This window comes from Helianthus annuus, chromosome 17 (genome assembly GCF_002127325.2).
Source record: "Helianthus annuus cultivar XRQ/B chromosome 17, HanXRQr2.0-SUNRISE, whole genome shotgun sequence".
Lineage (NCBI taxonomy): Eukaryota > Viridiplantae > Streptophyta > Magnoliopsida > Asterales > Asteraceae > Helianthus > Helianthus annuus.
In genome coordinates, this window is record NC_035449.2 from 30694802 (window position 1) to 30718205 (window position 23404).

General features: G+C 42.8%; 2 protein-coding genes across 3 annotated transcripts; both read left to right on the top strand.

Moving 5' to 3' along the window:
- Positions 1 to 1450: 1450 nt before the first annotated feature.
- On the top strand, positions 1451 to 5567 carry LOC110912477 (calcium-dependent protein kinase 4). 2 transcript variants are annotated; one of them, XM_022157211.2, is made up of 8 exons: positions 1451 to 1687; positions 2160 to 2875; positions 3324 to 3467; positions 3553 to 3705; positions 3891 to 4006; positions 4750 to 4917; positions 4999 to 5223; positions 5305 to 5567. In XM_022157211.2, exons 2-8 carry the CDS (start codon positions 2338 to 2340, stop codon positions 5428 to 5430), a joined length of 1470 nt encoding a protein of 489 aa, XP_022012903.1. In that variant the 5' UTR covers positions 1451 to 1687; positions 2160 to 2337; the 3' UTR covers positions 5431 to 5567. The 2 variants fall into 2 exon arrangements, with proteins under 2 accessions (XP_022012903.1, XP_035842700.1); XM_035986807.1 differs by lacking the exon at positions 1451 to 1687 and adding an exon at positions 1913 to 2045.
- Positions 5568 to 21044: 15477 nt separating this feature from the next.
- LOC110910351 lies at positions 21045 to 23263 on the top strand. The gene is made up of 2 exons (XM_022155023.2): positions 21045 to 21473; positions 22884 to 23263. Exons 1-2 carry the CDS (start codon positions 21148 to 21150, stop codon positions 23128 to 23130), a joined length of 573 nt encoding a protein of 190 aa, XP_022010715.1. The 5' UTR covers positions 21045 to 21147; the 3' UTR covers positions 23131 to 23263.
- Positions 23264 to 23404: the final 141 nt, after the last annotated feature.

Consider the following 23404-nt stretch of genomic DNA (forward strand, 5'->3'; position numbering starts at 1 on the left):
TCGTGAACACGCTCATTTTCTTAATGAACGAACACGGACATAAAATCTCGTTCAGTAAGTGTTCATAAACCGTTCCACATTTATTTCCTTAACGAACGAACACGAACAAGGTCTTGTTCATGTTCATTTACAGCCCTATGTGTGTTTATACATATTAATTATTTTTATATAGAATTAAATGTAAAACATGAAAACAGGGATCTGGGAGGGTTCCCTACAAAATGGGGAAATTTGGGAAAAATAAGAATAATTGAGAAAACCAAATGTGACGCTCATGTTGTATCGAAAAAACTAGAGAAACTGAGACGATTCTCCACTCTAATTTATGTCAACAAATTTTTATTTTGAAAACTAAACTTTATATGATGGCCCATACAAAACAACACATCCGATCCAAAAAGCCAAATATTTGATTTGAGTAATTTTTGGGTTTATTTAGAAAGTCAATTTCACATTATTCCATATATAAGTTTACAACTTTATTGTGTATTATTACTTGTATATTGTGCTTTGGGTATTTTTCAAAAAAAAAAAAAGTTACTTTTTTATTTTTAACCTAAAGGTTTTTACTTTTTACAATTTTAACCCTACTTAATTTGTTTTTTAACTTTAACCCACAACTTTTCATTATTTGCAATTTAACTTCACAACTTTTGTCACTTATACTTTTCATCTTTCGCAAATTTTCGTTTTACGTATAGTTCTAAATTTTTCGAGTTAATACGACGCAACTTGCATGTGTGGTTCAACGTTTTTACCTCCATTTTTCCATGTTTGACAGGTTCGTCGCAACACGGATATCATAGGTCGAGTCAGTGTTGGTGGTCGATGACGGTTGTGTGACATTAGTATTATTTGACACCGTTTTACGCCCCTCCGCAACGCGGGGAGTGCTTTAGGGGGTTTTCAAAGAAAAAATGGTTATGCATATGGTTGTCGTAACGTTGGCTTTGGAGGTTTTCCAAAAAAAATGATTTTTTTTTTTTACTTTTCACCCAAAAGTATTTCATAAATTACTTTTAACTCAAAACTATTTTTTTTTTTTTTTTACTTTTAACACAAAACATTTTATCTTTTGCAATCTATCCTCATAACTTTTTTTACTTTCAACTTTTGTCCTTTATAGTTTTCATTTTCCGCAAATTTTTCGCTTTATGCTTGGTTCTAAATTTTGTGACTTAACACATCGCAACGTGCGTCTTTGGTTTAACGTTTTTACGTTTCGTTCTAAATTTTGCGAGTTAACATGACGCAACGTACGTGTGTGGGTGAACGTTTTTACATCGTCTATTTTTTCTCCGTTTGACAGGTTTAACATAACGTGCGGGTCCTAGATTGACTTAGTTATAACTAAAGAATCCCCGCCGCATTGCGGCGGGTCGTAATCCTAGTTTCACATAAAAAAACAATTCCTATATTACCTTCTTTTAACTTTCAAATAGGTCATGAAGCCACGTTAGAGAGAGAGAAATCAAAATAGGTTTTATATGATGGCCAGCACGAAGCCACAAATCAACCAATTAATCCCATATTTTTTCGTCAACAACAGGAGGCATAATCCATATCCTAAATTATCATAAAAATCGCCCCTTTTCAATCATATTTCAATTCTTCTTCTCCTTCCTACGTGATCCATCATCGCCTTCAATTCTTCATTCATTCATCCTTCCGCCATTCTTATTTACATGTACGTACAACTTTTATTATTCATTTAAAGATTTCCCATGTGGGGTTTCCCCAAATCACCAGATTCCAAATCTTTTTGTCATTTTCAATCATTGTTCATATGGGTATTGTCTTAATCGAAAAAAAACACGTAATATGTGTAATTTATGATGCATTTATTATGAAATCGTCACTATTGGTCCAATCTGTAACAATTTCTCTCGCATACAACTTTGTTTTGGTTCAGGCATTTACGCAAACAGATGATATGCATTCATTAATATGATTGTTGGCTGATAGATCGTAAACAACATTTGTTTGCAGCATATTTGATGAAATCAAGAAAGAGGCTTTCAGTTTATTTCTTTTACCACATGCCTGTTATTTCTTCTTACATACAACTTTGTTTTGGTTTAGGCATTTTCACAAACAGATAACGTGCATTCATTTATATGATGGTTTGCTGATTGATTGTAATCTATATTTGTTTGCAGTATATTTGATGATCAAGAAAGAGGCTTTCAGTTTGTTTCTTTCCACAGAATCTTGATTTTTGGAGGAACAGACGATAGATTATCACAAAACACACGCTTTTTACCGCCAAATTAACAACTAAAATTATCAAAAGTTTACATCATAATCACTTATTCCAAATTGTTTTTTTTTTACACCATGAACCGCCATGGCAGTGCGAATCAAGCGTTCTATGTTATCGGTCATAAAACCGAAAACATTCGTGATCTTTACACATTGGGGCAAAAACTAGGGCAGGGTCAATTTGGCACAACCTATTTATGCACCGAGAATTCCACCGGTATAGATTACGCCTGCAAATCAATATCCAAGCGAAAACTGATATCGAAAGAGGACGTGGAGGATGTGAGGAGGGAGATTCAGATCATGCACCATTTATCCGGGCACCAGCATATCGTCACCATTAAAGGTGCATATGAAGATCCTTTATATGTTCATATTGTCATGGAGCTTTGCAACGGTGGAGAGTTGTTCGACAGGATCATTGAAAAGGGAAATTATAGCGAGAGGAAAGCGGCTGAATTGATCAAGATCATCATCGATGTTGTTCAGGCGTGCCATTCGCTCGGTGTTATGCATCGAGATTTAAAACCTGAGAATTTCTTGTTGGTTAATAAGGATGATGATTTTTCTCTAAAAGCCATTGATTTCGGACTCTCCGTATTCTTCAAGCCAGGTATAGATATTAGAACAGTTAGTATATTTGTTTTATATTGTAGTGTTAACATATGAGTCGGGGGTCTCTCTGGAAACAGCCTCTCTATCCCAGTGATAGAGGTAATGTTACATACCAAACAAGAGAACTCAACCCAAAAGACTAGTCTGGTGGGTGAGAGAGCCCATTTGGTATATAAACCCCACATCAGTTGCCCATACAACCGATGTGGGACAAGTCCCGTACCTTGCAATGGTTGGGTGAGAGAGCCCATGTGGTATATAAACCACACATCAGTTGCTCATACAACCGATGTGGGACAAGTCTCATACCTTGCAATGGTATTAGTCTATAACAGGTAAGATTTGCCTACATCCCACCCTCCCCAGACTCTACTATTTGTGGGATTTATTGGGTATGGTTGTTGTATTGTAGTTTTAACACGTAATTGAATTTTATTTATGTTTAGGTCAAATATTCTCGGATGTGGTTGGAAGCCCATATTATGTTGCTCCTGAGGTGTTGTTGAAGCGTTACGGGCAAGAAGCGGATGTATGGACAGCCGGGGTGATACTTTACATACTTTTAAGCGGCGTACCTCCATTTTGGGCTGGTATGGTATATACGTTTTGTAAACTATGTGTTATAGATTATATTGAAACAAGCTTTGCGGATGCTTATTCAACTATCTTGTGTAGAATCGCAGCAGGGAATATTTGATGCGGTTTTGAAGGGAAATCTAGACTTTGAATCAGACCCATGGCCAATTATATCCGACAGTGCAAAAGATCTTGTTAGAAACATGTTGTGTTCTCACCCTAAGGATCGGTTAACTGCCCATCAAGTTCTCTGTATGCTCTCTTTTAACCATTGTGGTTCATTTTGAATATATGTTTTGCTTATATATTATCGTCGGTTCGACAATGAATATACATGATATTAGTGATCTGTCATTACAATTTTTTGGTGTAATTAATAAATATTAAACATCATTGTGATCACATTGGGACACATTTTGTTTATAATTGATGTGCAGGTCATCCTTGGATATGTGAAAATGGAGTTGCTCCCGACAGAGAACTGGATCCCGAAGTTCTTTCTCGTCTGAAGCAATTCTCAGCAATGAATAAGTTAAAGAAGATGGCTTTGCGGGTATGTATATGTTATACATAGGGTGAGCCGGTGAGGATCATTACATAAAACTAAATTATCACGATAACAAAAAGAACAAACCCAAAACGTTTATTTTTTTATCAATGGTTCATATTATAAAATTTTATACTTCTTACACACAAATGCGTATGTTATGTAAATAAAAAAATCAAACTAATTTGTTGATATGAATTTACAAATTTATTACCGTTTACCTACACATGTGTAGGTTATATTGATAAACAAAATTTGTTCATAGATCTTTCTGTATTTCAAGAGAGATAATAAACGTTGCAAATCTACCAATTTCTTACAGTTTAATTATTTTAAGATTGATAAAACGAATGTTTCATTTTGTTATGCGTGTTCTTGCAATATATAGTGTTTTGCATAGACCCATCCCCTAATATATACACACACATATATAGGGGAGGGTTATCGTACAATAGCCCCTTATCGTGCGACGGTACGCGACCACCAAATTCGAAATTACGCATGTTATATACATAATTATGCACGTTACATAAAATCAAAACCCGCATGCCATCAAACATGAAAATTACGCTTGGGTTGTTTTGACCTTAATTACGCATGTTATATACATAATTACGCACGTTATTTTGGTGGCCGCGTACCGTCTCACGTTAAGAGCCTTTTGTATTTAAAACTTTCTCCACGTGTATGTGCGTGTGTGTGCACGCGTGCGACGTACAATATTGAACCTTTTTCTTGTCTTGATTTAGGTTATAGGAGAGAGTTTGTCAGAAGAGGAGATTGCTGGTTTAAAGGAAATGTTTAAGGCAATGGATACAGACAACAGTGGCGCAATTACATTTGATGAACTAAAAGTCGGTTTAAGGAAGTTTGGTTCGACATTGAAGGATACAGAAATACAAGACCTTATGGATGCAGTAAGACTATGATTAAACAACCTTATTTTGTACCTAAACTTTGTTAGAAAGAAAAAACAGGTAACTGACATTAGTTTTCAGGCTGATGTGGACAACAGTGGGACGATCGACTATGGAGAATTCGTAGCAGCTACACTTCATCTGAACAAACTGGAACGCGAAGAACATTTGGTTGCTGCGTTTAAGTATTTTGATAAGGATGGAAGCGGTTATATTACAGTTGATGAACTTCAGCAGGCGTGTGCAGATCACCACATGACGGATTTTCTTGTTGAGGATATTATTAAAGAAGTTGATCAAGATAATGTCAGTAGAAATATAATATGTATGTGTATATATGATCTATATAGGATTGGTGTTTGATGGATTTATGTTGTTAATTTGCAGGATGGAAGGATAGATTATGGGGAATTTGTGGCTATGATGACAAAAGAAAATGCAGGAATCGGTAGAAGAACGATGAGGAATAGTGTGAATATTACCATGAGAGATTCACCAAGGGCTGTCCAGTGATATTATGAATTAATTGTATCTTCTTCTTGTTGTTGTTAAATTAATTGTATGTTGTGGGATGATTTGTATTTTATTTGGTTGAAGTAGAAAACAGAAATATGATCAAATTGCAGTTAAATATTTGTTGCTTATAAATACATATAATCTTTTAGCTCTGCAACATGGAGTCATGGTTTCGAGTGTAGATGTAGAAGATCAACATTCATCCAATCCAATGACAACATATCCAAAAAAAAATCATGTGTTTGCCATGATTTAAAAAAAAAAAAAAAACATTTTGTACCACAGCCCAAAGGGGGCAACCTTACGCCAAAAAAATAACAAAAATAAGTATTAAAAATGGTAAAAAAAAATTAAAAAATTGGAAAGCACCTTGACCCACATCAATCCAAGATGGAGACAACCTTGTGCCTAAAATTCTAATTAAAATTAAAGAAGCTTTTATTAAATTAAGAGAAAAATGCCCGGATAGTCCCTGTGGTTTGTCCATTTTTCACTTAGTCCTTAACTTTCTAAAATTACAGTTATAGTCCCCAATTTTTTCAATTTTGTTCCCGTATAGTCTCTGGCGTGGATAAGGGTTAGTTTATCCAGTTAACTGGGTGTGAAATTACCTAAATACCCTTAATATTAAAAAACTAATAAATGACTTCATCTTCTCCACTTTCACCACATCTCCAGCTTTTACCCCTACCCACTCTCCCCTTTTTCTTTCTCCTTGTGGGTGTTTGGGTTAGCTTATTTTGAAGCTACTTTTGACTTATTACTTCTTAGAAGTTAAAAGGAATCCCAAACACCCCCGAGAAGGACTTTTATGGCTTGAAGAAGGAGAAATTGAGAAGTTAGAAATTCTAACTTCTCACTTTTGACTTCTTAGAAGTTATAATTCTCGTCCAATCCATCAAAATATACATACATTCCACTAAAAAACAACTCCTATATCAATATATTTTCACTAAAAACAAATATTTTTTCTCTCTTCTTTTTAATTAAATAATATTATCATTACATTTTTCTCTCTCCTTCACTCACAACCACTTTCAATATATATTAAAAAAATTATACTGGGTGAACAGTGTCCCCCTAAATATACAGATGAACGTAACATTTTCTCTCTCCTCCACTCACAACCATTTTTTATACCCTTTATAATATAAAAACTATCTCTCATATATTTTGATGGTTTGAATAAAAATGCTCTAATATCAGAGAAGTTAAAAGAAATCCCAAACACTCCATGCGTCTTTAGGCACAATGGTCGGTTTCAATAATGAAAAATCTGTTAATTTTTTGGTTTCGGTTTCAAATTGACACAACACCTCATCACATCCAGACTCTCACTACCATCCCCTTCGTCTTCGCCCTTCATCAGATAACAACACCCGATTCCTCGGTCAATCAATCATGGCCGTAACCGTAACACTAACACCACAACGACTTTTAAACCTCGACGATCTACTGCCCTCACGGAATGGCAGGACTGCACGTACTTGTCTTCTATTTTAAACCTTCATGCGATCGCTTCTTTTGTTTCTTCTGAATTGAATTGTTGAATTATGGAGGGTAAAAATGGAAATTGATGTGCCAGTTTCGGTGGCCTATAATTGTTATCTTGACAGAGAAGCAATTCCTAAATGGATGCCTTTCATTTCATCTGTTAAGGTGTTAATTAAATTGTTGCTACTTTGTTTTAACCACTGGTATTGTTGCATCTGTTTGTGCCACTTTTGAATTACCTGCATTAGTATTAACTCATGCCAAGTGTGATAAGATCTTGGTTTTAAAAAGGTGGGGATGGTGGTTTGTTGCAGACAAGGAGAAAGAAAAAGGGAAGAGTAGGTAGGGGTAAAAGTTGGAGATGGTGGTGAGAGTGGGGAAGATGAAGTCATTTATTAGTTTTTTAATATTAAGGGTATTTAGGTAATTTTACACCCAGTTAACTGGACAAACTAACCCTTATTCACGTCAGGGATTATCCGGAAACGAAATTGAAAAAGTTGAAGACTATAGCTTTAATTTTAGAAAGTTATGGACTAAAGATGAAAAATGGACAAACCACAGGGACTATCCGAGCACTTTTCTCTTAAATTAAAGGATCTTGTGAAAAATATGTATGTTTTAAACTAAAAAGTTATTGATGTTTTGGTGATTCACTAATTTGTAATTTGTAATTTTATAAAAAGGAAAGTTTAATCGCATTCATATTTTTTATTACAAAATCTTTTGTTTATTAATTTTTGTTATAAAGATTGGTAAGTTATTAATTAAGCAATAAATTATATATATGTTCCAAAAAAAATCATCTACCATTATATATATTTGAGTAAAGATCATGTACAAACGTACGAATGACATGGAAAAGTAAAGAAAATGCGGTGACATTTTCGTAATTATTTTATTCGTAATTATCGTACAAGATCATTTTACAAAATTATTCTACAAGATCAAAATTACCATACAAGATCATTTATAGTGTAATTTTGATAATTACCCTACGAGTAAAATAATTACGAAAATATCACAGCGTATCTTTTTTACTTTTCACTCCATTCGTACGTTTTGTACGATAAAATGTTTTGTATTTGATCTTTTCTCTATATATATTTATGAACAATTGAATAACAAATTTTTATTCTTAATCATTAATTGAGAAATGTTGCAAGAAACCCATTTTTATACATAGAGTGTCAACCCCTTCAACACCGATAACATCACCCCATCCAAGTATCCAACATCTATGTGGGCATTGCCCCATGCCAAAGGCAAGATCTCCATGGGCGCGGGGCACATTTTCAACATCGCTAGCTTAACTTTTAGCCGCTTTTTGCCCTTGTCTTTGGCTTTCACCACTTGAAGAAACACTGAACTAATTAAGGAAACTAATCAGTTTGGTTTATGTTTCTACCATAGTGGTTAATCTTCTAGTGGATATTTGAGCTCCGACTTGATGTCTAATCCTGCAAAACAGAACACCGTTACTCGTTAAGAGGGGAATATGGGGGTTTCCCTCTTAACCAGGCTCCGGCGTGAGAATAAGCGACTGCTTTGGGAGGATAATTAAGTGTTAAGAGTGAGAGTAGAGGGAATAGAATGTTTAACCTGTGGAATGAGGTCTCTATTTATAGCCGGAGAGGTGTAAGAGGATATGGGCTGATGGGCCTTGGGCTGGAAATGGACAACATAAAGGATATGCTCTTTGTCTCACTAGTGTCAACCGTTTAGTGGCTTCTAGAAGTTCTTCGGTGCTGGCGCACCTTGATTGGAGCCACGTGTCATTGTTGTCGGCCCTGCTGCTCTTCTACCGTCAGCAGACAAGTGGAGATCGTGGGACAGACGTCTCCGTCCCCTGATTGGTGCCACGCAGGCGTCCTTACGTACTTCTCGTCAGACGATCGTGGCGCACAATTGACCAGAGCCTGCTGGACGCTCATTGGCTCTTTTTACTGCCACTTGTACCTTGTGTACCACTGGAGGCAGCCTTGCGCTGCTTTCCTATGTGGGTCTTTCTGAGCATCTAACTAACCCGCGCGGGTTAGTATGCCCATGTGCTCTTTTAGTATGCTAAGTGTTGATATCGAAGCTTCTTGTAGGCGAGACCTCGCGCGACGTAGAGCAGAAAGTGGCGTAGCTCGCGCGAGACTCATGGTAGGAAGTTTATTAAGATAAGGAGTATGGTCCCACGCGCAACCTTGATAGAGGTTTGCGCGGCTTTTTGGGACCATACCCGTTCAAGTCCCCCCAGTCTAGTGCTGCACCATGCGCGACGCAAGTGGTTGGAGCTCTGGACTTAGAAAAAATAAAAGTTGAAGGGAATGTGTCTTGCTTTTGGTTGGCGTGGCGCATGTAGTCTTTGTTGTTTCCAACTGCGCGGAATCCAAGGTAGGTTCTAGGTGGTTCATTGGTTCTCCGAGCAGGCGCGAAGTGTTGTTAAGGTGATGTGAACTTGTGCGGTCTTGGTAGCTTTTGCATGAAGCTAATTGTAATTTTATGGCGGGAAAAACTTCGAAATTTGAACTCTGGCAAGTTGGTGAGATAAGTCGCTGATTGCGACGTCTGAGTTGACCCCTGGCACGGATGTCATCATATCGTCTGCGACGGTTGCACTTCGTGTCAGGAGAGTGAGGCCACGCGCGCGTGGTAACCGTCACCCCTGCTTTTCCGTGTGACATGGCAGCCTCTCGTTGGGTTAGCCAAGCGGCGAAAGCGGCACGTTTACCCATCGCATTAAATGGGATGGGTATATATATCCGAAGAGATGTGAGAGGTTCTCACTTCTCTTCTGTTCTTTCCAACTTTTCTCTCGTTTCTCCTCTTTGAATAATCAAATCTTGTAGCAGATCTTCAAGATTTTTCTTCACATCTTCAAGTTTTTTCAGAAACTTGCATCCTTATTGACGATGACTGAAGAACATCAGGAGGGTGTTTCCGTAGAAGAGGGTCCTGTTCCCGTTCTCCGGTGGGATCTTGGACTTTTTGAGCAGATTGTTAGGAGCTTCTGGTTTCCACCGGAGTGGGATGCTCGGTACCCGGCTCAAAATCAGACGTCAGCCGACGCACCGCCGGGCTACATCACGTTGTTTGAAGATTTTTTTCTTCAAGGCAACTTTAGGCTGCCGGCGACGAACTTCATGGGGAGCATATTGCATCACTACAACTTCCATATTTCCCAGATGAGTCCTCCTGGAATGGTTAGGGTTCGTCATTTTGAGTTTTTATGCCGAGCTCATGGCATCGAGCCATCTGTTGAGAAGTTTCGGGTCTTCTATCAGCTTCAAAGGACGATGGGTTTCTTCTCGTTTGCCAGTCGTGGTGCTGCAAAGAAGATCTTGCTGAACCCACCGAAGAGTTTCCATGATTGGAAACCCAAATTTTTCTTTATTCGAGAAGAAGTGCTTCCGATCGCCATGCCTTTCAGGGATTGGAGTGAGCCGGTGCTGAAGGAGGATCTTCCGATCCCAAAACATGAACGGTGGTATCAACAATTGACCCCAACCCCTAACCGGGTGTTTGGGGAAAATGTATTGGTGGTGGCGCACATGAGTGACCAGTGGTCACCGGACAGCAAGGAAGTGCCTGTTCTGAAGATTGGTGATCAAGGTCAGTTATTTTCCTACTTTCCCTTGTTGTATGTCTCCTGCTTTATTTTATTTATGCTTTTTGATGCGCAGAGGCGCAACTATACCAAGCTGCCTTTGCTACTTTTGGGGGGTCCATGGGCGTGCGCCCTCTTCTCGATGATGAGGAAAGCTGGTATGAGCAGATTAGAAGCAATTTCATGTACCCGGTTGCTGACGCCTTCGCCTTGCCGCCTACTGCAACCGAAGGTGCGCAATTCCCTAAACCTCGTCATTTGCACTCTGTGACTTCTGCTGGGAAAGAGGTTTTCTATCTTTCCAGCGAGGAGTCTGTAGGGTCTTCAAACGGCGAGCTAAGTCCGTGGTCTAACATCTTTGCAGGTGTGTTGCGCGACTTTGGGGTTGACCCAGAAGAAAAGAAGAAAAAACCCTTGAAAAAGAAGAAGAAAATTAACTTGGATCCCGAAGTGACCAGTAAGGGGGCTGGTAGTAGTCGCGCAACCGCTGGTGCAGCTGGTAAAGGTTTCGCCTTCGACAGAGTGACTTAAAGAATTATGTGATAATTAGTGATTCACTTAACGGCTTGTCGCGCGCAGCTGAGACGAAGACTGGAGCGGGTGGTTCAAGGAGCTCTAGAAGCGCGGGTTCTCGTAACTTGATGCTGGTGCAACTCCTTCCACTGCCGCGCATGAAGAAGAGGAAGCTGAAGAAGAAGAGGAGCCTACTGCACAGTTGGTCAGCAGAAAAAGAGTTAGAAGCGAGACCACCACTGGCGTGGCTCCCGCATCGGTGGTTGGTGCGATTCCCTTAATTAGGAAAACGAGCAACCTGCGCTCTCTCTATAGATTTTCTCCTGGTAAGCTCTTGACTTCTCTTCATAATTGTAATTTTCTTTGCTTAATTACTTGGTTCGTGCAGAGATCAAGAAGAAAACCCCTGAGAAGGGGGTTACATTTACTGAGCAAGAGCCGAAGAGGCCGAAGATTACCATCAAATCTTCCCAGACTGCTAAGGACAAAAATGTTACTGAGGGGGATGTGGCGAAGGATGCTGAGGCGCAGAGAAAAGCTGAGGAGCGTCGGAAGAAAGTTGAGGAAGAGAAAAATAGGAAAGCTGAGGAAGATAGGAGGTCTGAAGAAGCGGAGAGGAAGAAGGCTGAGGAAGAGAGGCGGGCTGAAGAGGCGAAGAGGAAGAGAGCCGCTGATTTGGAGAGGGAGAGGGAGCAGAAGAAGGCTATGGAAAGGCCTGTAAACGATCCAGATTTTGAAATCACTAAGGGTATTGAGAGGAGAACGGAGCCTGAGGTAACGAAACCTACCCACCCTGCGCATACTGAGGCTCATGATCGCACAAAGATAGTTACCACCAAGGGGTCGGGTCGGTATGTTTCCAGTGGTGCGAGCTCTGGTGGGGCTGGGGGCTACAATCCACAAGTCATTGGGGCGAAGGATACTCTCGGTGATATCTATTATAAGAGCTACACCGAGGAAGAACGTGGTAGCGCTCCTCACCAAGCTCCCTGGGGTTTGAAGCAAAGGGACACTTTTCAGGAGTTCGGGCCCTGCCGCGATTGGTTCTTAAACTCTTTTACTCCCGGCGAGGTTAACCGGCAGAGGGCGAAGACCCATGAGATGTTGTATCGAACTTACGTCATCGGGGAAGCCAATAACCGCGCCGCGAATCATCAGATAGTTCGTGAGTGGCGAACGATGGTTAGGGAGCGGGCGGATTGGGAGGGTTATCGGGAGCGGATGTTGAAGCGTATCGCCGATTTTGAGAAGTCCAAAGCCGCCTTTGATGATGAGAAGGCCAAGTTTGATGCGGACAAAAAGGCGGAGGAATGGGGGCGTGAGGGCCTGAAAAATAAACTTCAAGCTGCCGAACAGCAACTGGCCAAGGAGAAGGCCGAGTTTAAGCGCATCTGTGAGAAAGATAATGAGCGCGCGTTCGTGGCTCGTAACAAGATTGTTGAGCTTGAAGCCAAGATTGTTGATCTCACTGCGAAGGTTGAGGATGCGCAGGCTGCACAGGCTGCCAAGCAGCAGATGGAGGTTTGTAACACTTATTTCCTTTCTATGTTGTTTGCAAAATAGCCTGTCTTTTGTCGCCTTTCAGGTTGAGTTGGCTGATGTGAAGGTGCAATTGTCCAGCAAGGATAAGGATCTACAGGCCAAGGATATCGAAATCGCTGAGCTGAAACGTCGCCTGAATGATCAGATTGATAGGTGCGAGTCCTTGGAGATCGACCTCGAAGCGGAAAAAGTTAAGGCTGCCACTGCTGAAGAGGCGCGCACTGTCAGTGCCGCCGCCCTTAATGTAGCGCAGACTAACTACTCTGAGGCGCAAGGTATCGTTGATACACTTGTCTCTGAGGCCGAGTGGATGCGCAGTCGCGGAGTAGTGCTGGTAAGTTTGCACTTACATATTTTTATATGCTTAATATGCTAGGAATTGTCTTTAATGTTCTATTTTCGTTATAGGTTGCCAACTCTATCCTCAACGCTGGCGAGCTGGATCGCGCTGTCGCTGCGCTGACAGATGATGCGCGCGCAGTGGGTCATCGAGGGGGCTATCTGGAATGTGCCCAACGCGTTGAGGAGATGTTTGGACAAGAGTTTGATGTAAGCCACTGCTCGGTTACCGACCAGGCTAACGCCGAGTTGACGCGTGCTGAGAGTGCTTATGATAACCTTACATTGCCTGTAATGGACTTGGTTGTGAAGGCTCTAAAGAAAGACGACTGGTGTCAGCGTCTCAAGGCCATTCTCGATCCACCGGTGACTGTTGAGTTATCAGATGAGGAGGAACCAGCTGGCGATGACGGTGGAGATGGTGATGATGACGGTGGAAACGATGATGACGGCGATGATGATGGCGATCAACATGAACTCGAATAGGCTTTGTCAATAGGCTTTGTGCCTTGTAATTTTTTGCTTTCCTTGAATGTACAACATTGCGCTGTCGCACTTGTTTTATATTGAATGAATTTTGCTTGGTTCTTTCCCGTTACAATTATTGCACTGTTGTTAAAAACTTAGGTTAAATTAGCTCGAATAAATGGAAGTCTCTTCGAGTAAGTGGAACTGCCCGGTCTCGCACTCTGTTCGCGGAAGACCTTGGAGGCATTCTTGATTGAGAGCTTGTAAGTTGCTGGAGTGTTTTTGTGCTAATCAGAAGTTTAACATGCATTTGTAACGAAAGAAGTAATAGAAAACATGTCGTATGCTTTCATTGAATTGGAAACGGGCGCTTAGGCCAATCATACATTAATTGTAAAGGGCGTATAGCCAACATAGGAAAGTAAAAAGGCGTGTGGCCGATAGTAGCGGTTAAAGGCTCAAGGCCGAGGTGAGTTACATATAGCATTTGCGCAGTTGTTGCGCATTCCACGTTTGCGGTAAGATGTGGCCATCTAGGGTGCGTAACTTGTAAGCCCCTTTGCCTAGCACTTCGTGGACCAAGTATGGGCCTTCCCATTTGGGTGCTAGCTTCCCTGGGCGCTCGGCATTTGACGCTTCATTGTCTCGGAAGACGTATTCTCCTGGAGTGAAGGTACAGATGCGTACTCTTGTGTTGTAGTACCTCTCCAGTTGTGTTTTGTACTTGGCTTCTCTGATTCGCGCGATTTCACGCCTTTCTTCCAACAAATCCAAGTCAAGACGTCTCTCTGCCTCATTGTCGATTGCGTTGACTGCTGTCAAGCGCGGGGAGGGTAGGCCAACTTCAGCCGGGATAACCGCTTCTGAGCCATAGACTAGGCTAAAAGGGGTCTCGCCGGTACTAGTTTTTGGCATGGTTCGGTGAGCCCACAAGATGCTGGGGAGCTCATCTACCCAGCCTCTTCGCCTTGTGCCCAGTCGGGCCTTTATCCCCTCGACAATACATGTGTTCACGTTTTCTACCTGTCCGTTGCCTTGAGGATGCGCAACGGATGTGAAAGTGTGCTCGATTTTCATCTCTTTCATCCAATTCTGGAGGTCTTCAGACGCAAAGTTGGTACCGTTATCGGTTACAATCTTGAGTGGTAGGCCGAACCTGCAGATGATGTGTCCCCAAATGAACTTGCGCACCATCATAGCTGTAGTTGAAGCCAGAGCTTTGGCCTCCACCCACTTTGTGAAGTAATCCACGGCTACTATTATAAATTTTACGGCGCCAGGAGCCTCTGGGAAGGGTCCCACCATGTCGATTCCCCACTGCTGGAAAGGCCATGCAGTGGATACAGGGATAAGGTCGTTCTTGGGGCGCAGGGTTTTTGGAGAATGTCGCTGACAGGAGTCGCACTTGCGGATCTCCTTCAGGGCATCGACATGCATCCCTGGCCAGCAATATCCCGCGCTCATCATCTTCGCGACAACCATGCGTGGTCCCGAATGGATGCCGCAGATCCCTTCGTGGATCTCCCTGATCAAGTAGTTCGCATCTTGGGGGTCCACGCAGCGCAGTAGTGGCCCCAAGAATGATTTTCGGTACAGAATACCGCCATTCATTTCGTAGTGCAGGGCCTTGTTTTGAATCTTCCTCACCTCTGCTTTGTTTTTAGGGAGTATCCCTTCTTGCAAATATTGGATTATAGGGGTCATCCACCCATCTCAATCACGTTTACTTGTCGCAGCAACACTGATGGGTTCTTGAGTACTTCTATTCTTACATCTTTGGCAAGGTGTTGAAAAGAAGTCGAAGCAAGCTTACTCAAGGCATCGACTGGTTTGTTTTCGGAGCGATTGATGTGGATTACTTTGTGAGACTTGAATTGTTGGAGCAATTCTTTTGCCTGCTCTAAATACAGGGCCTTGACTTCGCCCTTTGCATCGTATATACCATTAACTTGGCTGGCTATCAGGAGTGAATCAACATGTGCTCGTAGATTTTTAGCTCCCATTTTGATGGCGAGGCGTAAGCCTGCCAGAAATGCTTCATACTCCGCCTCGTTGTTGGTGTTTTTAAAATCCAACTTGATGGCGTAAGTAAATTCGTGATTCTCAGGGCTCACCAGGCGCAGTCCTGCTCCCGCCCCGTCCTCGTTTGAGGCCCCATCAGTATAAAGCATCCAAGTCTCATCTGTCACGTCTTTTTCGGAAGTCTCCACTAGCTCACATTCTTTGATTTTATCGGCCGGCACTTCTGTGATGAAGTCGGCTAGGACCTGGCCCTTAATGGCTGGGCGCGGCCTGTATAAGATATTATGGCCCCCCAGCTCGATGGCCCATTTTGCTAACCGCCCTGACGTCTCTGGCTTTTGCAATATCGAGCCGATGTGGAAATTGGTAAGCACGGTTATCACGTGCCCTGTAAAATATCTGCGCAGCCTTCGGGAGGCGTGTAGCAGTGCGAGAACCAATTTTTCCATCGTGGAATATCTTGTTTCTGGGTCAGTGAGTACCCTGCTGACGTAATAAATTAGAGTTTGAACTCCGTTTCTCTCCACCAATAATACCGACCCTACTGCCTTATCCGAGGAAGACAAGTACAGTATGAGTGGTTCTTTGTCGAACGGTGCAGTCAGGGTAGGGAGCTCAATCAGACACTCTTTCATTTGCTGAAAAGCTGTCTCTGCCTCGGGGGTCCATTTGAATTCTTGTTTCTTCACACAGTTGCGCAACGTGCTGATAAAGGGGTACGACTTCGCGGCGTGATTGGAAAGAAAACGGTTAAGCGCGGCCAGGCGGCCGGCCAACCGTTGCATCTCTTTGATTGTTCGCGGCGATGGCATTCGCTCTATGGCCTGGACTTTCTCTGGATTCACTTTAAAACCGCCGTTTGTGACAATGAAACCTAAGAACTTCCCTTCTTCCATGCCAAAAGAGCATTTGGCTGGGTTCAGCTTCATATTTACACTGCGCAATGAATTGAACGTTTTTTCGATGTCCTTCAACATTTGGTCCTCTTCGGGACTTTTAACCACTAGATCATCGATGTAAACTTCAATGTGCTTCCCGATATCCCCTGCGAAGGTCTTGTCCATCAAGCGTTGGTATGTTGCGCCAGCATTTTTCAGGCCGAAAGGCATCTTTGTGTAGCAAACGATTCCAAGATCAGTTCTAAAGGCTGTCTTGTCTTCATCTTCGAGTTTCATCTGGACTTGATGATAACCTTTATAGCAATCTAAGAAGCACTTCATCTATATGGCGCGAGGGAGTCTATGTTTTTTGTCGATTTCAGGCAAAGAATAGCAATCTTTTGGACATGCCTTGTTGAGATCGGTGTAGTCTACGCACATTCGCCATCCTCCGTTTGACTTTTCAACCATTACCGGGTTCGCGACCCAACTCTGATAACGTACCTCTCGCAAGATCCCAGCCTTGAGCAGCTCGCATACTTGTTCATTCATTGCTTTCGTTTTGTCTGCTCCTAAGCTGCGCCTTCTTTGGACCTTTGGTTCAACAGAGGGGTAAGTGTTTAAGCAATGTTCGGTTATGTTGCGCGGGACGCCGGTCATGTCTGCCGGGGTCCAGGCAAAGATATCCATATCTCGGAACAATAATTGCTTTAAACGCGTTCGGATGTCTGACGAAATGGCGTGGCCAATTGTCACTGTTTGCTCTGGGTATTTGCGGTTTAAAACCCATTTCTCGGGCTCGGTTGTGGAAACCTTCGCCGCTTTCGCTGGGTGCACTTCTTCAGTTGACATCACTTCCTTCTTGGCATAGATGATTGCTACTCCCGTTTTGGTGGGGAACCCAATCGCAGAGTGGGGAATTGAAGTCACCATGTTCAGCTCGCCTTGGGTCTCCCTCCCAATTAACACATCATGCCTCGATTTCACGGGCATCACCATGAAATTCACGTTTGTTGTTCTTGAATGTTTCCCGTCAGAAAGTGTGACGGGGAAACTGATCTGACCGAGTGGGAAAACCATCTCATTGCAAAATCCAGACAAGGGATAGTCGACTGGCTTGAGCCTCGCCTTGTCTTCTTCATCAAATTGGTTAAAACACTGCTCATAAATGATGTCAGCTGTACTTCCTGGATCAATGAATATGTACTCCGTTTCATAATGGCTGATGATACCGGTAATGACGACGGGTCGTGTGGTGCGAGGACCGCCGCGCACTACCGGGAAAATGACCTGTTGCTCTTGCCATGAAGGCTCATAGGGGCGCTTGCCTTTCTCTTTTGCGCTATATCTCGGTCCATTGACCATGTGGGTCTCTAAGCGTCGGACCTTCTTGGGATTTCCTTCGTCATGGCGCTAGAGCTGACGGGTTTCTTTGCGCACATTCTTCACCAAGTGGCTTAGCTTACCACTTTTAAGTGCTCTCTCGATCTCTTAGCGCAAACTATAGCAGTCATCGGTCAAGTGCCCTGAGTCTTTGTGAAAATCACAGTACAAGTTGGGGTCTTGCCCCTTCTTGTTTGTCATAGGCCTGGGAGCCTTGAAATCGTGGTTCTCCGTCATCAATACCTCTTTTGGCGTTTTTATAAGCGGAGTCCAGTGCTTGTCACGATTATCGTCTTTGACTGCTTTCTTGTAACCAATTCGGTCAATTGTTTCACGCGCGTCCTCTCTGTAGCGCGGCCTTTCATCATGGCCTCTTGATCTCCCAGACTTCCAATCGTTACTTTTGTATTTGTTGCGCTTGTTGTTGTCGCGCGTGTTTCCTCTGGAGAATCGATCTTCAGAGTAATAACTCTTGTTCCCAGCGAGTGATTCTTCGGTTTCCGCAACAATCTTTGCGGCTTCCATGAGTTTATCCCATTCTTTTGGCATTCCGTCTTTGCCCGTGATAGTTCTGATGAGACTATCACAGCGAATGGCTTTCTTGAAATGACAACGCATGAGTTGCTTGCTTACGCCACCTATCTCCAAACATTCCTTGTTAAAACGGGTGATGAAGTCCTCCAGACCTTCACCATCTCTTCGCCAGATATCTTCTACTTCAGCTGTGTCGCGCTGGTAGCGTCGCTGCTGGCTGAAGTAGCTCAAAAACTGCGTCTTGAAATCTACCCAAGATTTAATCTTTCCCGGAGGAAGGCTGTCGAACCAGGCGCAAGCAGCCCCGGTAAGAGTTTGAATAAACAAATGACACCACATAGGCTTGTTCCAACCTCCCATGCAACCTACACTTGTGAACGTTCTGACGTGATCATCAGGATCAGTCAATCCATTGAACTTCCCGACAGTCGGAGGTAACTTTTCTCGTGAAAGCGCCGCGAATGCGATTTTCGGGATGAACTTGGAATGTTCCGCAGCTTCCGCTGGTCTGTATGCCAGGCGAAAATCTCTCTCAGCTTCTTCTATGTACCCGATGTGCTGTCTCGGCTTGAAGTACTCGTGGTTTTTTGGCAAGCGGTTAAAGACTGACGAACCCTCGTCATCTACCCAAGTTGGATCGTTCGGGTCTGTCTCTTCCCATTCGTTGTTCATGTTGCGCGGCGTGAGCCGGATGTGAACAGGGCCTCGTTGAAGGGTTGACGGATAGTCGTAATAACTATCCGTTTCCCATCTTGTGTCGCGCGTGTCGTGTACGCTCAAACGTCTGGTAGGGGGAGGCCTGTTTATTCTGCCTTGGAGATTGGGCGGTGGGGGCATCTGGCGCGCCCCTTGACTATGAGGAGTCACCAAGGACGGTTCTGCCGTCAAAACTGCTTGCTGCGCAATCAGCGACTGGTACGCTGCATTGATAGTGGCGATGTTTTTGGCATACCATGAGGCTGGAGTCTCGCCCTCTGGTAGCCCTAGTAATGCCGAAACATTCTGAGGCGGTGTTGGGTTCGAAGGTCCTTCTCCATTGTTTCCTGGGGTGACCGCCTGAGTGATGCGGGTGATACTCCCGCGCGGGCCCCCAGTATTGGTTACTTCGACTTCACCAATTTCTTCGATTTGTTGGGCTTGGAAGTTTTGGATTCCTTCACCCAACGCCGCGTTAGAGTTGGCTCCGAAGCCGAACTCTGGAATGATTCCTTGACCAGCCATGATCGAAGGAAGAAAAGATGTCAAAGGCTCAAATAAAAGAAGATGAGGATGGTTATAGAAAAAACCGGTGGGCGCCAATGAAGAAACACTGAACTAATTAAGGAAACTAATCAGTTTGGTTTATGTTTCTACCATAGTGGTTAATCTTCTAGTGGATATTTGAGCTCCGACTTGATGTCTAATCCTGCAAAACAGAACACCGTTACTCGTTAAGAGGGGAATATGGGGGTTTCCCTCTTAACCGGGCTCCGGCGTGAGAATAAGCGACTGCTTTGGGAGGATAATTAAGTGTTAAGAGTGAGAGTAGAGGGAATAGAATGTTTAACCTGTGGAATGAGGTCTCTATTTATAGCCGGAGAGGTGTAAGAGGATATGGGCTGATGGGCCTTGGGCCGGAAATGGACAACATAACGGATATGCTCTTTATCTCACTAGTGTCAACCGTTTAGTGGCTTCTAGAAGTTCTTCGGTGCTGGCGCACCTTGATTGGAGCCACGTGTCATTGTTGTCGGCCCTGCTACTCTTCTGCCGTCAGCAGACAAGTGGAGATCGTGGGACAGATGTCTCCGTCCCCTGATTGGTGCCACGCAGGCGTCCTTACGTACTTCTCGTCAGACGATCGTGGCGCACGATTGACCAGAGCCTGCTGGACGCTCATTGGCTCTTTTTACTGCCACTTGTACCTTGTGTACCACTGGAGGCAGCCTTGCGCTGCTTTCCTATGTGGGTCTTGCTGAGCATCTAACTAACCCGCGCGGGTTAGTATGCTCATGTGCTATTTTAGTATGCTAAGTGTTGATATCGGAGCTTTTTGTGGGCGAGACCTCGCGCGACGTAGAGTAGAAAGTGGCGTAGCTCGCGCGAGACTCATGGTAGGAAGTTTATTAAGAAAAGGAGTATGGTCCTACGCGCAACCTTGATAGAGGTTTGCGCGGCTTTTTGAGACCATACCCCTTCACCACCCCTTCCATTTTGTGCTTCAGAGTACAAAGCCTCTAATGTCTATGTAATGCCTACATAGCAGAACCCTTATCTTTACCCACCACATCGTGTAATCTAACGATGAGACTAAAGGGTATGGGGGCCGGCTGAGGCCCGGCTAGGACCGGCGCCGGTCCCCCACACCGCCCCCCTGGGGCTCGGCTCGGCACAACCGGCACCCCACAGCCGGGGTAGCCGGTCCTCCCTTCTCCTTCCTTCTCTCACATATACCTATACATACATATATATACATAAAGGGGTTCATCCCCTACCCTCATAGGTCCATCCCCTCCAAGCCACTCCTATGTGACGCCGACGTGACGGCCCATCCCTTGACGAGGCTCTCCATACCCCTCCGAACAACCTGATACCTAACTTACTATTTTCTCTCCCCCTCACATCATGTGTTTTTGCTCATTCAAAATCTTCACACCCATAACTCTCTCTCTCTCTCCACAAAAACACCACCGTATGCATTAGCTATTTTATTAATTTTTCTTCATCAAATAATCAAATTTCCTAAAAAATTATTTTAGTCAATGCATTGACTAACCAACCACACATTAGCTGGATCCGACTATACCCATTTATAACCACCATCCCAAATAAACAAAAAACAAATACAAATACTCACCCACCCGTATCTTGCTTATCAAGACGTCTTCTTCTTCATGCATGCTCACTCTCACTCACTCAACCAAACCAAGTTGACACTCCTCCGATTCACCCCACATTCCGATCTCAATGGAAGTTGAGTGTATGCGATCATGCATGCGAAAACTCTCCATCTGGTACACCCCCAATTTCAAGCCCATCATCACCCACGATGAGCTCGATAAAATCTTGTCTACATTCGGCTTCACCGCCGCTGCTTCCACCACCCCCGGTTGGAAAGAATACTCCTTTTCCGCTGCCGGAACTTTTCTTGCCAAATCCCCCTCTCCTCCTCCTCGCCCCCGTCTTCCGTATCCCAGAATTGACGGCTTACATGTCACAACTTATCGATCTTTTTTGGATTCTGTTAATTTTTATCTCCGGATGAATAACATTTCGGATCTTTTTCATGTTCGGTGAGTTTCCCTTTTCGGGTTTCTTGATTTAGAATGTAAAGTTTTGATTTTTATGTTGGGAATTTGATGTGTTATGAATGGAATTGATGTGGGTTTGGATCTTTTGGAAATGGGTACTAACTAGGATCAAGTGTTTTGGAATCTTTAGTTGTGATGTGATTCTGGTGTTGATTTTGTGATGAAATGTCGGTTACTAGTTTTTGATTTTGTGTGAAAAATGTGCTAGGGTTTATGAAAGCTTGATGCTTTAGATGGTAATTAAGCTACTGATGTGCATACTATTTTGTTCTATGTAAGAGTTGTTAGTTATATATGTTAGATGGTAATCAAGCTACTGATGTGCATGCTATCTGTTCGATGTAAGAGTTGTTCGTTATGTGCTTTAGATGGTAATCAAGACATTGATGCTCAAATGTCGAGCCGGGGGTCTCACTGGAAGCAGCTTTTCTATTCCTACGGGGTAGAGGCAAGGTTGTCTGCATCTTAACCTCCTCAGACCCTTCCTTAGCTTTGCTATTGGTGGGATTTACTGAGTATGATGATGACATTGTTGCTCAAATGTGCACGCTATCAATTCTAGGTAGGAATCGTTCGATATATGGTTTAGATGGTAATCAAGCCACTGATGTGCGTACTATCTGCTCTATGTAAGAGTTGTTCGTTGTATGCGTTAGATGGTAATCAAGCGATTGATGCTCAAATGTGCACACTGTCTATTCTATGTAAGAGTCGTTCGTTATTATGTGTTTGATGGTAATCAAGCCATTGATGCTCAAATGTGCACATTATCTACCTAAGATTCGTTCGTTATAAGCTTTAGATGGTAATTGAGCCACTGAAGCTCAAATGTGCACACTGTCTACGTAAGATTCGATTGTTATAAGCTTTAGATGGTAATCAAGCCACTGAAGCTCAAATGTGCACACCATCTACGTAGGATTCGTTTGTTATAAGCTTTAGATGGTAACCACGCCACTGAAGCTCAAATGTGCACACTATCTATTGTATGTAAGAAGCATTCGTTATAGGCTTTAGATGGTACTCAAGCCATTGGTGCTCACGTGTGCATTATCATTTCAGCGAATAAGATTTTGTTTTGATAATTGTGGTTATATTTTTTTGGATTTCATCAATTTTTATCTCTGGAGGAATAACATTTCGGATCTTTTTCATGTCCGGTAAGTTTCCCTTTTCGGTTTATGTAATTCGATTTTGATGTTGGAAATTAGATGGAATTTGATGGAATCGTGTACACTATCTATTCTTTGTAAGAATCGATTGTTATAGGCTTTAGATGGTAATCAAGCCATTGATGCTCAAATGTGCTCATTATCATTTCCGCTAATAAGGTTAACATTTGAAAGTGTGTACTAAAACATATTGTAATGTGATATATTGAACTTGTTTCAGGGGAGTACCATTGCACCATGCTCATGACAGGAGCCACAAGTGGTCGAGAATGGTCAAAGACGATTTGGTGTATGTGTACAGAGAGGGAACCATGGACATGTCAGCAACATGCAAGAACAGCAACAAGGATCCCAAGTACAAAGAGGGAGCCATGGACATGTCAGAAAAATGGAAGAATGCCAACGAGGATGAGGATCCTGCTTCGATCATTGTTCCATGGAAAAACATCATGAATAGGATAATATAGTAACATAAGCATACAGTTGACCTTGTTTAATTATTGTATCATGAGATTTTTTATTGTATGATGGTGTTTACTGGATCAATAGATCAGTATGATTTTGACAATACATGTGAAGGGTGAATATGTTTGTTTCGAATCCATTTTTGTTTTTGATGTTTGTGATTAATATCGTTTATTTTCAAAAGATTGCTAGGTTTGGTGGGTCCCACGCCCCTTTCGTCATGTCCTAAAGAAAAGTCACCTATGTAAAATAATTCATGTTTAGATCGTGTTTTGA